This window comes from Pteropus medius, unplaced genomic scaffold (genome assembly GCF_902729225.1).
Source record: "Pteropus medius unplaced genomic scaffold, Ma_sr-lr_union100, whole genome shotgun sequence".
NCBI lineage: Eukaryota > Metazoa > Chordata > Mammalia > Chiroptera > Pteropodidae > Pteropus > Pteropus medius.
The window spans coordinates 4,198,096-4,215,031 of record NW_024349799.1 but is presented as its reverse complement, the minus strand read 5'-3'; the positions used below and the strand labels follow the sequence as shown (position 1 = coordinate 4,215,031).

Sequence of the window (16,936 nt, the reverse complement as noted above, 5' to 3'; positions counted from 1 at the left end):
TCCAAAACTTAGTGGCTTGAAACAATAATAAACATTTACTATTTCACACAGTATCTGAGAATCGGGAATTCTGGAGTGTTTTAGCTGGGTGGTTCTGACTCAGGTTCTCTCACGAGGCTGCAATCAAGATAATGACAGGGGCTGCAGTCATCTGAAGGCTTGGCTGGGACTTCCCAAAAGTCTCACTCAGGTGGATGGAGAGTCAGTGCTGGCTGTTGGCAGGAGGCATCAGTTCCTCGCCATCTAGAGTTGCCATATTTAGCAAAGAAAAATACAGAATGCAACTAGTAGATAAATAAGTTCTGGAGACCTAGCATACAACATAGTGATTATAATCAACAACACTGCATTATAAACTTCAAAGTTGCTTAGAGACTAGATATAAATGTTCTCACCATAAAAAAAAAAAAGATAATCATATGAGGTAGTAGAGGTGTTAGTTAATGCTACAGTGGTAATCATATTTCCATATATAACCATATTAAATCAACATATTGTATACCTTAAATTTATACAATGTTATGTCAATTATATCTTAATTTTTAAAAAGCAAGATCCAACTGTATGCTGCTTACAAGAAAACCACTTAACTTTAAAAACACAAATAAGTTAAATGTAAAAGGGTGGGGGAAAGATATAACATGCTAATACTAATCAAAAGAATCTGAAGATGCAATAGATTTCAGAGCAAGGAATATTACCAGGTATAAAGAGTCATTTCATAATGATAAAGAAATCAATTCATCAAAAGGATATAAAGATCCTAAACATTTATGAGGAGCTTCAAAATACATGCAGAAAAAATGCTAGAAATTCAAGAAAAAATAGACAAGTCTATAATTATAACTGAAAATGTCAATACTCTTCTTTTGATGATTTAGAGAACAAATAGAGACTAGTAAGGATCCAGAAGATTATCAACCAAGTTGGCCCAATTGACTTTAACAAAACATCCCACCAACAGCAATAGAATATGCATTATTTTAAAATGTACATTGAAAATGTACCAAGATAGACCATAAGCTGGACCATAAAACAAATCCAAATACATTTAAAAGGATTCAAATCATACAAAATATATGCTCTAACTACAATGCAATTAAAGAAGAAATCAGTAACAGAGATAACTGGAAATCCCCAAATAAACTACAATCCATACCTCGCATCACATACAAAATTAACTCTAAATGGATCATAGATCTAAATATAAAATGTAAAACTTTAAAACTTTTAGGAAAAAAAATAGAAGAAAACCTTAGTTACTTCGGTTTATGCAGTGTTCTTAGATACCCCAAAGCACAACATGAAAAAGAAATAAATAAATTAGTCTTTATCAAAACGTTTTAAATGTTTGCTCTGTAAAAGATAATTAAGAGAATGAAAAGACAAGCCACAGACTGAGAGACATATATGCAAGTTATATATTTGATAATGGACTTGTATCCAGAATATATAAGGAATTCTTAAAACTCAACGATGCTTATCATAAACCCCAGCAATTCCACTCCTGGTCATTTACCTAAATTAAATAAAAACCTACATTAACACAAAACTTGTACACAAATGTTTATAGCAGCTTTATTCATAATTGCCAAGATGGAAACCCAAATGTCTCTCATTTGGGGAATGGATATACTTTAGTAAAACATATATATGCTGAAATACTACTCAACAATAAAAAAGAATAAGCATTAGGATGCACAGAACAACACAGATGAATCTCGCCATAATTATGCTGAGTGAAAGAAACCAGACCCCAAAAGAGTATATATTGTATGGTTCCATTTTTTTTTTAAATCCTGGAACATGCAAGCTAATCTATAGTAAGAAAAAGATCAGTGGATGTCTGAGGATGGGGGCTAGGAGGGAGGCAAGGAAGGGAGAGGGATTACATAGGGTCATGAGGAGACTTTTGGATGTGATGGGAATGTTTGATAACTTGAACATGGTGATAGTCTTTGACATATGTAACATGCGTCAAAACTTATCAAAGTGTATACTTTCAATATGTGCAATTTATTACATGTCAATTACACCTCGATAAAAATGACTTTCCTCTTTGAACATGTTTAGATTCCTCTATGAGAAGTTATAACTTTCTCAGTTTGCAAACTGTATTGGTCAGGTTTATTTGTCAACTTGAGTAGGCTATGGTATCCAATTATTCAAACACTGATCTGTGAAGGTATTTTGTACATGAGATTAATATTTACAATCATTTGATTTTATGGAAAGATTATCCTAGATAATATAGGTGGACCTGATACAATTGTTGAAAGGCATTAAGAATAAAACAGGTTTCCCTGAGGAAGAAGAAATTCTGCCTATGGATTGCAGCTTCAGTTCCTGCCAGAAAGTCCCCACTTGCTAGCCTACAGATTCCAAACTTGCCTAGCCAGCCCCCACAATCACATAAGCCAAGTACTTGCAATAAATCTCTCTCCTCTCCTCTTTCTCTTCTCTTCCTTCTCTGTCTCTCTCTGTCTCTCTGACACATATACATATAGGAGATATATATATATCCCCTAATATATCTTTAGGATCTTATGTTGATATCCTATTGATCATATATTATCAATAGTTTTGTATATATGTATATCATATTATATATGATACTGGTTTTGGATAGGAGATATATATATATCCTGCTGGTTCAGTCCTTTCTCTGGTATGAAGTGGCCCAAATGCCCATAGTCCCAGCTCCTGTTATATTAGTTTCTCTCTCTCAGTTCCCTATGACCAGCTGACTGAGGAAGGGAAAACTCAGGACTGGTTTACAGATGGTTCTGCACAATATGCAGGCACCACCCCAAAGTGGATAGCTGCAGCATGACAGCCCCTTTCTAGGATGTCCCTGAAGGACAATGGTGAAGGTGAGTCTTCCCGGCAGATAGAACTTTGAGCAGTGCACCTGATTATTTAGCTTGGAAAACAAATGGCTAGGAACATAAACCTACGCTAATTCATGAGCTATAGTCAGTATTTTGGCTGGATAGTCAGAGACTCGATAGGAACATGATTGGAAAATTGGTGACAAGTATAGGTCTCTCTGAATGGGCAAAGAATGCAAAAATATTTGTGTCCCATGTGAATGTTCACCAAATGGTGACCTGTGTATTGGAGGATTTTAATAATCAAGTGGATAGGATGATCTGTTTTGTGGGTACCAGTCAGCCTCTTGCCCCAATCACCCCTCTCATTGCCCATTGGCTTATGAACAAAGTAGCCAGATGGCAGGGATGGAGGTTATTGCATGGGTTCAGCAACATGGACTTCCACTCACCAAAGCCAAGCTGGCTACAGCCACTGCTGAAAACCCAGTACATCTACAGCAGAGACCAACACTGAGACCTGGCACTATAACCTGCGGTGATCAGCCACTCGAATCATGGCAGTTGGATTACACTGGACTACTTCTATCATGGAAGGGACAATGCTTTGTTCTTACTGGAACAGATACTTGCTCTGGATATGGATTCACTTTCCCTGCATGTAATTCTTCTGCCAAAACTATCACCTGTGGATTTCTAGAATGCCTATCCACCATCGTGGTATGTCACACAGCATTGCTTCTAACGAAGGAACTCACTTTACAGCAAATGAAGTACAGCAATGGGCCTGGATTCACAGAATTTACTGGTCTTACCATGTTTCCCATCGACCTGAAGCAGTTGGCCTGATAGAAAGGTTGCATGGCCTTTTGAAGATCCAGTTATAGCACCAGCAAGGTGGCAACATCTAGCAGGACTGGGGCAATGTCCTTCAGGAGCCTGTATGTGCTCTAAATCAGCATTTCACATATGGTATTTTTCCTCCCACACTAGCGTTCATGGTTCCAGCAATCAAGGAGTGGAAATGAAATGGCACCACTCACTAGTACCCCTAATGATCCACTAGCAAAATTTTTGCTTCCCATCCCTGCAACCTTATGCTCTGCTGGTCTAGAGGTCTTCACTCCAAAAGGAGGAATGTTTTTACCAGGAGACACAACAATGATTCCAGTGAATTGGAAGTTAAGATTGTCATCTGGCTATTTGGGTCCCTCATGCCTCTGAATCAACAAAGAAGGAAGTACTGGCTAGGGTGCTTGATTCTGACTACCAAAGGGAGACTGGGTTGCTCCTGCAAAATAGAAGAAAAGTATGCCTAAAATATAGGAGATCTCTTAGAGCATCTCTTAGTACTCCCGTGTCCTGTGATTAAAGCCAAAGGAAAACTCTAACAACACAATTCAGTAAGACTTCTAATGGTACAAACCCTTCAAGGATGAAGGTTTGGGAGTATCCCACCAAGAAAAGAACCATGCCAGTGCAAAGGTGCTTGCTAAGGGCAAAGGAAATAAGGAATGCATAGTGGAAGAAGGCAGTTAAAAATATCAGCTATGACCTCATAATTGCAGAAACGAGGGCTGTAATTATTATATTTGTTTTATGAATGTTTGTGTATATTTATCTTCCCTCTCTTATCCCCTTATCATCTAATATAAAATATATTAATAATAACTAATGTTACATTATTGAAGTTACAGGGTTATCAAAGAAAAGAGTGAACATCACCCAAAGACTTCACGTCCTCTTCTGGGGAAATGATTAGCACACTTTTAGTTGTCTGCAGGATAATTTCATTATGTTAAGTAGAAGTATGACTTCATTATTGTTTTTATTTGGAGAATAAGTATGGTTTAAGGAGATGTATATGGGTGCCAGCTGACCAGATGCGAACTATGATGATCAGTTTTTTGGTGTTAACTTGAAAAGCTCTAATACCTAGATATTCAATCAAACACTAATCTAGATGTTGCTGTGAAGGTATTTTGTAGATATGATTAACATCTACAATCAGTAACTTTATGTGAAGGAAATTTTCCTGGATAATGTGGGTGGTCCTGATCCAACCACCTGAAAGACCTGAGGCTTCCCTGAAGAAAGTCCACCTGTGGACTGCAGTGTTGGCTTCTGCCTAAGTTTCCAGTCTAGCTTTCTTTACAGCCTGCACTACAGATTCCAGATTTGCCTACTTAGCCCCGACAACTGCATAAGCCATAAGCCAATTTCTCACCATAAATCCAGATGGATGGATGGATGATTAGATAGATAGATGATAGATAGATAGATAGATAGATAGATAGATAGGATATATGATAGGAAGGAAAGGTATCTTACTGGTTGTGTTTCTGTAGCAGAACTCTGACATGTAGAAAACTACCTGAGAAAATCTTGTGTCCTTTGAGAGCTTGTTTTTGACCCAAGAGGGACCAACCAACATATTCATCAGGCATAGCCCAAAACTTCTGGACAAATCTCAGGAGTTCCAAAGATTATTATGATAGAGGAATCAATTGGGCAGGTCAGGGCAACACTCCTAGAATAGTATTCACGTTGGAATATTACACAGCCACTTAAAACACGCTCTTTATTGCCTCTGATAGGAGACCAAAAAAGTCTCATAACATTAATGGCTTCGAAGGAGAGGAACCCAGTGGCTGGCAGACAGGAGTGGAGGGAAAATTTTTACTTTTTATACCTTTGGGATATTGAATCATGTGAATGTATCATCTAGATCAGGGGTTGACAAAATAGTCCACAGGCCAAATTTGGTCCGTTGCCTGTTTAAAGTTTTACAGAAACATATCTATATTCATCTTTTTACAATGGCTACTTTCATGCTGCAATTTCAGTTTAATAATTGTGATGTCATATGGCCCACAAAGCCTAAAATACTATTTGATGCTTTACAGGAAAAAAAAATTGCCAATTTCAAACTAGATTTAACAGAAAAGTAAACTGACATTAAAAAAAAGAAGCCCCAAGAGAACTGAAAACATATGTCCACACAAAAACTTATACATGGATGTTCATAGAAGCACTATTCGCAATAACTAAAAAGTGGAAACAACCCAACCCAAATGTCACTCAACTGATGAATAAACAAAATGTGATATATTCATACAGTGGAACATTACTTGGCCAGAAAAAGGAATGAAGTACTGATAAATGCCACAGCACAGATGAACCTTGAAAACATATGGTAAGTAAAAGAAGCCAGACACAAAAGGCCATTTTTGTGATTCTATTTATATGAAATGCCCAGAATAGGCAAATCCATAGAGACAGGAAATAGATTAGTGGTTTCCAGGGGCTAGGAGGAAGGAAGAATGGAGAATGACTGCAATGGATACAAGGTTTCTTTTGAGAGTGATAGAAATGTTCTGGAATTAGATAGTGGTGATGGTTGCACAACTTGTTGAATATATTAAAACCACTGAATTGTACACCACCACCAACTACAGGGCATTCCACAGTTCAGTAGGGGCCCAGCATCTAGTAATGAATTAGGCCCCTCCTCCACTTCAAACCAGGATCAGACCTGGCCTGAGAGTCAGGAGACCTAGTTTGACAACCCAATTGTCCCAAACCCGCAGGTAACCTTAGGTATGTTTTTTCTCTGTCTGGTCCTTAATTTCCTTCTCTGTAATATAAGTGCTATTGGATAGGCAGGGAAAAGGCTGTTGTGACACTGTGAGGGTTGATTTAGGGGACCTGACTTTCCAGAATTCTTTATTCCTAAAGCTTTATCATCACTGACCCTCATCAGTGACTTCATGACCATTTTCTAATTTCAAAGCATATGTCTTTTGATCCTCATAGGTAGGTATTATCTCCTTAAGGAGGTCAAAGAATTGCCCAAATTCCTACAGTGATTAAGTGTTGGAGCTGGAATTCAACCCCGTCTTCCGATTCCAGATCCTGTGTTCTGTCCATACCACTACTGTTTTTGTATGTTTGGCCTCTCTCTGGAAAACCCAAGACATCAGTGTCCAGCAGCCTCACCACTTTGTTTTGACAAAGCAAGAAAGGAGAGGTGCGGGGGCCTGGGGTTCTCTTTGATCTTTTCTTCTGATCCTCTCTATATTGACACAGGAGCAGTCTGTGCATAGGAGTATGCATGTACATTGGTGTAGACACCAAGCCCATTGCATCACACATATACACATAGGTACGCTTGACCTCGACAGGTGATAGGTTACTCCTTGTTAACAGTGTGATGAGGAGGCTGTACCTTTAGTTCAGGGGAAGCTTAAGAAGTCACAACTCTTTCAGAATCTACTCTCTCCCCTAAGTCCAAAAGACTCTTTACCCCTCTCATGAGGCTTCAAGGAGGAAGGGGTATCTCCTCAATCCTTAGGAGACAGAAGGGAGGGACAGGGAATTATCCCCCTTACCTTTGCTGAAGCAGAGCCCAGGAAAGGGAACATAAGTGGAAGCGGGGATTCACTAAGCTCAGAGGGCTGGGCCCAAATCTCAAGAACTGTCAGTGAAACCACTGCTGTCAAACCCAGTTCAGTCCTTATGAGTGACAGTGCCTCGCTCTAGTGATGCTACTAGCTTCGTGGGCTTTGGCAAGTCACTCACCCTGATTGTTTTATACAAAACTGTGGCTGATTGCTGGGTCTGGTTCAGAGGTCCTTTCCAGGCAGAAGGAAACACACAGGGCTTAGGGAACCAAGCAGAGTGGGGCACAGTGAGGCCAAGTGCAAAAGTCTCTTCATGAAAGGCCAAGCTGCGCTGGGGCAGAGGGGCTGCCCATGCTTGCTTCCACTTTTTTCACTTGACCAATCGACAATTATCAAGCATATCCTACAGATGCTGTTCTGTGTGCTTGAAGATAAAGCAGTGAAGAGAAAATGGCTCTGCTCTCACAGAGCTTATATTCTAGTTGTGGGAGACCAGGTAAACCAACACATGTCAAGGGTTGGCAGGTGCTATAAACAGGGAAAGTTTAATAGTGATGGGAGAGAGGTGCTATTTCACATAGAATGTCTGTAAGTTCCTCTGATAAGAGGATATTTGAGCAGAGATCTGAAGGAAGTAAGGGAATAGTTTAGTGGACAGCCATACTTTAGGTCTAGGCTGGAGGACAGACATTGCCAATGACAACAGACAATTTCCTATCATGCTGGTTTGCCCCCCTTAGATTCATTCTCCACTCTTCTCTTTCCTGTTGTTCCCTGCGGGTGGGAGAACGGACCCCTACAGACTGCATCCCTGGGTCAGCCTTGCCATCTACCTTTCAGTTAGGTTCAGCCAAAAGGAGACTCCAGAATATTGGAGAATAGGATGAGAATCTCTCTGCCTGGCCACAGTCTGACAGTGGCTGCATTCACCTATGCCACAATTCCCATTTGCCTTCCACAGCTCCTCTGCAACCCATGCTCCCATCCTGCCCCTCCTGGGTCCCACAGGGTCAGGCTAATCCTCTCCAGGAAGCTTTGCAGAATTAGCCTTACAGATGAGCACTGCACACCTACCTGTGCAGGAAGATGTTGTCCATAGATGCTACCTGGACTGCCTCTCCCATCAGGGCAAGAGTTTTAGCCTTCGAGACACTCATCACTGACTAACGGTGAACCATTACCCCCACCCCCGCACCCACACCCAACCAAGGTTCCAGCTGTCAAATTGCTCATCCCAACAATGATAGGAATGGAAGCTGGGGTTTTAGAGTCCTTTGTCTTACCCGCTTAGGACCTTACTGCACCAGAAACAGAGCCTTCTTCCCAAGATCAGCCCACCAACTTTCTATGTGAAGGAACCCTATCAACCTACCTCTGATTTTATTTCCTTGATAGTACATTTATCGCTATTGGAAAAAGCTTATCTATGTGTATGCCTGCTCTACCCATTAGAACATGCATGCCATGGAAGCACAGAACTTGCCTATCTTGTTCTCCTTTGCAAACAGCATCCTTGGCCCAAGTACACAAGAACACAGTAAATGTTTTTGAGTGAATAACTGACAACATAAACGAGTACAAAGCACCTCAGCCCCCTAATACCTCCACAAGAATGTAGCCATAGGCCCAGACATCAACGGCTTAGGGTCAGGGATGGGCAGACACTCTCAGAAGTGTCTCAGTTCCACTGTCTTCTCCAGGTGTATGTAGGCAGGAGCCCCCAAGTGGGACAGCCAGGATAACCCAAGACTAAGAGAACAAGTCAGGTTCCACCAAGAGTTTCAATCTTTCTGACGTCACAGTTTTTCCAAATTTTCGACTGGCTAGTGCAGGACTTTGCTAACAGTCTACATCTCAAGGAAGACTAGCATGAGGACTATGAGGGCTGTAAGCTTTGGTCAAAAGTTCTAGGCCAAGCTCCTCCAGGTCTAGAACAGCTGCAAACTGGTCTCAAACCTGGGATTGGAATTTGGGAAGATAGCACCTGTTATATTGAAGACCTAAAATGTGGCTCACCTGGCTATCTCTACCAAGGAACCCAAGAACCCTTGTGGCTGAGTGCTGCTGACTGGTTTTCTTCCATTTAAGTGGCTCAAGCCTAGACCTTACAACTAAAACCTGACTCAGGCCAATGATCTGCCTGGTCTTCTCTCTTCGGCCCCCATTCTACTCCATCCTAGATACCTTCCACGCCACCCATGTGTGGCACCATTGCCACCTGACCATCCCCTTTATCCCCAAAGAAACCCAAACAGATCAGAAGTGCATCAATCAACCTTTAATGTCCAAAAGAGGCATGGATGCAGAGCATAAGAGATGTAGCGGGGTCTCAGCCCCTGCTCCAGAAATGAGGGAGAGATGAACACCAAACATTTCCGACTGGCCACACAAGTCTGGGAGGGTAGGGGAAAACACTTATTTGGACATTCATAAAAGGGTCTGAAACATAGAACTCACTCATCATCCCAATCCCCACCCTAACCTGTCAAAAAGAAAGCTCAGCATACACTAAAGGCTTAGGGAGGGGACATTCTCCTCTTTCCCCACCAGCCCCACAGATGGAGTTGAAAAAAAAAAATGAGCTGAATCCCAAACCTCCCCCACTGTCAACCATACACATGAGTTCTGAACGCAATTTACAAGAATCAGCAGCTCAACCAGCAATGACTCCCCCACCCTTACCCCACCCCATCCCTATTTGACCAACAGTTAAGATTTCCCCAGCGCTCTCCTTAGAATCTCCTCCCACTAGTGGCCCTGCTCTATCTCCTGATACCTGGCCTTATCACTGCAAGACTGGCCTCCAAAGTTCCTCCCAAGCCCCTCAGAGCCCTTTATCACTTCCATCCCTACCTCCCACAAGAGGCTGCAACCATCCGCAAAGTCCCTTTCTCTCTCCACTGAAAGCCAACTCCAGGGCAGGTGGCAGCCTGGCCATCTCGTTGTGGGTTATCCTCCTAAAGCCTTCATGGGAACAGATAGCCATAGGGCAAGCAATGTCTGGGCAAGATGGCTGAGTGGGGTGACACCTGTCCTCACCCCAATAAACATACATCTCCCAGAGGTTTTTAACATAAAGGCCCATTTAGAACTAACTATGCACCCTATCTCCCCTTATACTCTAGAGATTCCACACCGTCTTACCCCTCCCTCCCCTTTACCCAAACCAAGATACACATACACACACACACACACATACACAGAGGAGAATCAAGGGAGACATTGATTTGGTTTGATTGCTAAGACCTAATTAAGGAACGACAGTCACCAGAAATTCCCTTGCCAGCCAACTAATGGGGGCTGCTCTAAGAGAATTCCAGAGGAATGAGAAAACCAAGAGCTAAGCAGGGAGCACACAGAAGTAGAGAAGAATGCAAAGAAAAATAATCAAGCTGCTCTTACCTCCAACATCCTTCTAGCATGAGCTCTGGCAGGAAGAATAAAAGGTAATCCACAAAGACACAGCCCTTACTTAGAAACTCTTCTGACAAAGACAGCAAGACAAATCTGCTCCCCACTCCCACACACCAAAGACAAACACGTCTCAGGGCCCCTTAAAGAATCCACCCTCCCCAACCACACCCTCTGCCCCAAGTCGTGGAATCACAGTTCAGTGGAATAGTCTCCCTGGTACTAGATCAATCCCCCTACCCTCCTTCCTATCCCTCTCTCCTTGCTGATCCTAACACTGTCTCCCTGCAGCCTCCCTGGCCTTCCATCACCATCAGGAAGAAGCAGCTGCACAGTTTTAGTACCACCTCCAGAAACCAATTTCTTTTCCCCAGCCCTCCTAGTCATAGGCTTTTTTGAGGGCTTTTTATTTTGTAAAGGGAGAGAAAGAGAAAAGGGAGGGATGGGAGAGATTTCCTAGTGCAATACAACCAAAAAATTTTTTTAACTCTTGAAAAATAAACATAAAGCAGCCTTCTTCCCCAGGCAACTAAACAGAAAGAGGTTTGGTTTTGTTTACTGTGACATACACATGAAATCGAGTATACAGTCCATGCAGTAGCACAGCCATTGGAGAGGACATCCTGATGCTGGCCCCAGTGCAAAACAGTCCCAGCAACACCGCCTGCTTGCCATTGCTGCCGCCGCCACTGACACCTTCCCTGTAGCCATCTAGCCTGACTTGAAGAGGAGGATTGCAACTTGACCCAAGTAAAAATAGATGAAGTGCTTTGTCTCGTGTGTAACGTAGCTGCCAAAATTTCGGCCCACGATACAATGCCAGGTAGGGTTATATTTCTTGTCAAATTCCTAAAAGAAGAATAAAAGGGAGAGAAGAAAGGTGATTAGAACAGCTGGAGGATGAGAAATCAGAATGGGATTCTGATTAGTCATCACCCCCAACCCATGGCCTCAGCTCCTTTAACCTAAGGAGCTCAGGTTCTAAGGCTGGCTAGGACACTCCTTCCCTCATTATTAATGTAATACCACAAAGGCTCCATTATTTCTCTCCAGCACTTTACACCCTGATCATCTCTCCTCCCTCTAGCTACCCTATTCCATAGCCCACCCTGTGATTCTACAGCAAGGGAATCAGAGAAGCAGAATAAAGTAGAAGAACCATTCCGGTGTCACACAGCATGAGTAAAACAGAGGGGCAAGCCTCTATGACTCACCACCCATCGCCTCCCACATTACTAAACTAGGATTTCCAAATGCCAAAAACCAAGACACCAGAGCAAAATGGGGACCAAATATCAGGAGTACCAGGAAGCAGTTCTGTGTAAGTCAATATTAAAGGTGTCCCTGTGTGCCAGGCAATGTGTGGGCTGTAAGCATCAGAACAGAGACCTCTCAGCCTCGATGCACTTCCTATGTCCCCAGCTTACATCTCTCAGGGGCACAAATTCAGTATCAAAGCCACCGAGGAAATCCTTGTGACCTAATCAGACAGGCAGCTCCCTGTCACCTTGTGGACACAGAATTAAACAGACGGCTGGCTCAGTTCTAGATGCATCCTGCCATAGCCGTGAAAGGGCAATAGCCCGCCACCATAAGCCCAGAAATGCTGCCAACCCTGGGGCAACTTGTTTGGCCTCCTCACAGCTCCTGTACCACATGATTCCAAGAGGTACTGTTGAAACAGTTGAAAGAGCATGCGTTACCAAACCCAGCTTTAATCTTAACTCAAGATTTTATAACATAGGAGAGCCATAGTCACTTCCCTAGGTCTCATTTTCCTCATCAGCAAAACAAGAAAGCTGGTCCAGACATAATCTAAGGATTCTTCTGGCTCTGAGAGCCCATGATTCTGGATTCTCTCCTTAGGACAGCAAAGCCATCCATCACTCAGCAAGGAGCCAGCACCCCCAGGAGCCTTCCTGGCTCTGTACCCCTTGGCTTCATACTCAGAAACTCTCTCAGGACTCCAGAGTTTCCCTTTCTCATTCCACCCATCTGGGTAGGAAGCAGAGTTCTGTAAAACTCAAAGACACCCTACCACCTCTATGGACCAGAATGTCACTACTCTTAGGCATCCTTCTTGGTATAACAGAGCTAATATCAAAGACTGGGACTATGCCACTAATGGACATAGATCCTGACTGGTAACCAAGGGCCCTCAGTACCACTTTTCACTTCTAGCTCAGCTAATTCCTCACCATGTTAACCATATCCATTCACCCCATCACTCAGAAATTTAGGAGCTAAACCCATTGCCCCAATATTGCTCATTCATTTAAAAAATTATATATTCAAGCTCTCCTTTTCTTAGGAGGAGGGCATGATGCAGAACCTTTTTAAGAGAAAGAAGAGGACACCTCCTACATGACAAGGATTAGCTTACTTTAAATGATGAAATTCCCTGAATATTAGTTAGTATATGATCATATACTATCCATCCAAATATCCTTGATATTCATTTTGAATAGTTCTGAATTGGGCCAGTTCTATTTAATCCTGAAACTTCTCTTCCCGACCCCTTGAAGTAACATAATAATCTGTAAACATGAATGAACACACATACCCATACCCAGCAGAGTCTCTCTTAAGAACTAAGGTAAACGCTTTGGCAATTAAAATTCACTTCCTAATTTGTCTGCTTTCCAAGTTCTTAAGGTGTTTTGTTTTGTTTTGTTTTTGCATGGGATATACCTGCTTTCCTATGTCCCCAGCTCCAGCCCTCCCTTGGCACAGTTCAGCTGCCTATTCCCACCCCTGGCCACCAGCCACAGCTTTCCCAGTGCACCTTCTTGATATAGGCAGCAATGTCTTTCTCTATGTTGTACTTCTCCATAGCCTGCGTAGCACAGTCAACAGCATCCTGTTGCATGTCCTCAGACATGTCTGCGTTCTTGATCACTGCCTTCCGGTCAGACATCGTGCCACTGCAGAAGAAGCAAAGAGGTGAGGCTGACAACCACATGCTCTGAACAACGAACATTAGCAACTGAGAGTGGGGCCTCAGTGAGAGGAAAGTACAGAAGGTGAGGGCAACGGAAAACACGGATGACAGGCAATAGGAGAGAGCTCCTAAGCTTTTATCAGACATGGTCCCCAAGCCTGGGAAATACAAGATAAATTTAAAAAGATATAATCAGCCATCAGTTTTTATCATATGTAAAGTGAGATTTTTTCCAACACTAAATTTACCTATTTCTGATATTCTGAATATCACCAATAGCAAAGATACTACAATATATCACCTACTAGTTGTGTCCCTGGGCAAAGTGTTTTCATGCCATCACCTTAAAATAGGGACTGCAGGGTTATCCTAAGGGTAAACCAGGTGGCATAACACCTGACCACAATAAGCCCTTGATTTAATGACCATTATTACATCATGGTATCACAGTGGAAAGATAACAGACTAGGAATCAGTAGCCCTGATTTCTGGTTCAGACTATGAACTCTTGTGGTTTTGGACAAGTCACTTAGTCTTTCTCCATTTGATTACTCCCATTTTAGCAATGAAAACAGCTCTCTGTTAGGGTTTGTTATAAGAATTACTTTAAATTATATGAGAACATCTGCAAACAAGGACAATCTATACAGGGGTCATCGCACTGGCTAGATTCAGCCTGCCACCTGTTTTTATAAATAGTTTTAGAGGAACACACTACAATGGCAGAGTTGAACAGCTGGAAGATACTGTATGGCCTGTAAAGCCTAAAATATTTACTATCTGGCCCTTCACAGAAAAAGGTTGCCAACTCCTAGGCTACCAATGCCCAGTGGTGACAGAGAAGCAAAAGATGAAGAATTAACAGCCCTAGTTCATATCTCTGCTATCTAAATCAAGGTATTCATCCTATAGCAACCAGAGTTCTCAGGTAGACTTCCTATGGTCCCTTCCTGGGATGAAAGGAATCCCAGGTAGGCTCGACAGAATCTGCCTGGCAGTCTGTAGCATGTGCGGGTGCTTTGCAGGAACAGAGGAGATGAGTTGAAAAATCCTATCCTCTGTTCTTGACCACAATCCTGTCACACAGAGCAATAACAATCCACCCGTCACGACCCACCCCTCAAAGCACCACTACTCTGTGGCCCAGCCCAGTGAACAAAAGATGCTGTCATTCCAGCCCTGTCTGATACAAGGCTATATACACAGGGTTCTGCCTGCTCAAGGAGAGATCCCTGGTATCATTCCAGGCCACCCTGATCTCTTCCACACTAGCCTGTGGACTGGGCAAACAACCCATAACTACTCCTTCAGCCTGTACCAGATGCAAAAAATGCATGCATGCCAGGTGCCAGTTAGACAGCCCGTGACTAAATCCAAAGCACCTTTGTCTGGCACTACCAAACTAAGCGGAGCTGGTTCCACTTCAGCAGAGATTGGCAGAGCGAAGGGTCAGTGGACCAGCACCCTCTGCCCCCACACACCCTGAGAGGAAAAGTCAGAGCCTCAAGGAGTGTCCGTGAGCACTGCCTCGTGTTGAGGAAGGTCAGGAGAACCTCGTTCAACACCCGACTAGCTAAATGACCTTGGGCAAATCAACATCTTTTTAAAAACCAATGATTTTTAAATAAGATAAATGAGGCAACTTCAGTGAATTTGGGAAAAGGTATAAGAGAAGCACAAGAAGTATATGCTGATATTATAAGGCTCTTTATGGGTGAAGAAAACTAGTGTCACCTGGTGGCCTATTCCATATTCCAGGTCACCACTCACAAGGGGGCACTGTTTATAAACCAAAGGGTGGGGGTGGGGCCCGGTAACAGACGGCGAAGTTGAAGTACGAAATTAGCACCCATTTTCCCAGCAAGCTCACCTGCTCATCCCCAAAGTCCAAAGGAACAACTTTATCACAGTAATTAAAAGCCACCTTACTCTCCAGGAGAGAGCCTGCAGTTACATAACGTTGGTCTTGTGACTACAATGCCACGATTCTTCACCTCTGGCCCCCCAGGCGTCTGAGAGGAGAGGCCTAGTCCCAGCCTCCTCTGTCCAAGGTGCCAGTGAGAAAAAGACAGGGAGGTGTCAAGCCTAGCCCCTCCCTCCTGGGAAAAAAGAACCTGTGCCTCCAGATCCGAAGATGACCAGAGGGCCCCAGGCCAGCTGCCTCAGTCACGAGCCAGGAGCTCCTTTGAAAAGCGAAGAGAGCACTCCAGGACAGCACCCTATCCTCTACGCGCCCCCCCATCCCCCGTTTTTCGACAAAAAGAAAAAAAAAAAGGAAAAAGGCTAAGCCTCCGAAAGACATGGACCGCCCTCCCCAATCCCCAAGACACACAAATACTAGTATTTTCTCCCTTCAGACCTCTGGAGGGACCATATCCCTCCACCATCCCATCCCCCAGAAGGCCAGCACCTGGGGAATGAAAAAGCATCCTCCTCCCCACCTCCGCCCGGGCGGGTCAGCCGCCCTCCCCCGCCTAGCCCCGAGCAGCGCTGGGGTGACTGGGCGTCCTACTCGCACGAAGGACGCCCCAGAGGGTGGCGGTAGTGGCGGCGTCAGGAGGAGCCGCGTCACGCCCGAAGCCTCTCCACCCCAACCGCTCGGCCCCAAACACCAGAGGCCTCCGCGCAGCGCAGGGAAGCTCCTGAGGGAGACGAGAGCGGCACCTCTGCAGCCCGGGGCTTCCAGTCGCGACCTAGAGCACAGGGTGGCGCAGCTCCTTGAAGGAGGGGCGCCGAGGGCGTCACATCGAAGCCAGCCCTGATCGGGGGATCGGTGAGGCGAGGAGGCCGCAGGGACACCGCGCGTGGGGTCGCACACAACGGGCGCAGGCCGCAGCCCCGAGGACGCCCCCATCCACCGCTCACCTTCACGCAAGCGAGTCCGCGCGGGGCCTCAAGGGAGCAACGATGGCCTGAGGCAGGGAGCGGGCAGGGGCGGTGTCCCTTCGGCTCCTCCTGCAGCAGCAGCCTCCGCCGCGGTCTCCGGCTCCCGCAGCCCCGGGCGGAGCGCTCACCGCCGCCGCCGCCGCCGCCGCTGCCGTCCGCCCTTCGAGCTTCCTTAGCCGCCCGCGCTCCTCCTCGCACCCGCCGGGCCGCCTGCCTGCTCTGCGTTGGCACCTCGCTGCTCCGCTCCGCCGCTGAGAGCGGCCGACGCGCGGCCCCCGCTGAAATAGCGCCCGCCTCCGCCCCCCCCCGCCGCGCGCGCCGCCGTCCGCGCTCCCCATTGGCTGCGCCCGCCTGGCCCCGCACTGCGGGCTTCTCCCCGCGCCGCTCTCGCCCCACATCTTGTTTCCTCCCACAATACCTTGGGGCAGAGGGAGGGGGTGAGGGGAGCTGGAAAGGGTTGGGGG

General features: G+C 44.8%; 1 protein-coding gene across 1 annotated transcript; it reads right to left on the bottom strand.

The window, feature by feature from the left end:
• Positions 1 to 9,493: 9,493 nt before the first annotated feature.
• DYNLL2 (dynein light chain LC8-type 2) lies at positions 9,494 to 16,735 on the bottom strand. The gene is made up of 3 exons (XM_039885739.1): positions 16,452 to 16,735; positions 13,431 to 13,569; positions 9,494 to 11,494 (listed from the first exon to the last, which is right to left on the bottom strand). The coding sequence occupies exons 2-3, from the start codon at positions 13,560 to 13,562 to the stop codon at positions 11,357 to 11,359; spliced, it is 270 nt and encodes an 89-aa protein (XP_039741673.1). The 5' UTR covers positions 13,563 to 13,569; positions 16,452 to 16,735; the 3' UTR covers positions 9,494 to 11,356.
• Positions 16,736 to 16,936: the final 201 nt, after the last annotated feature.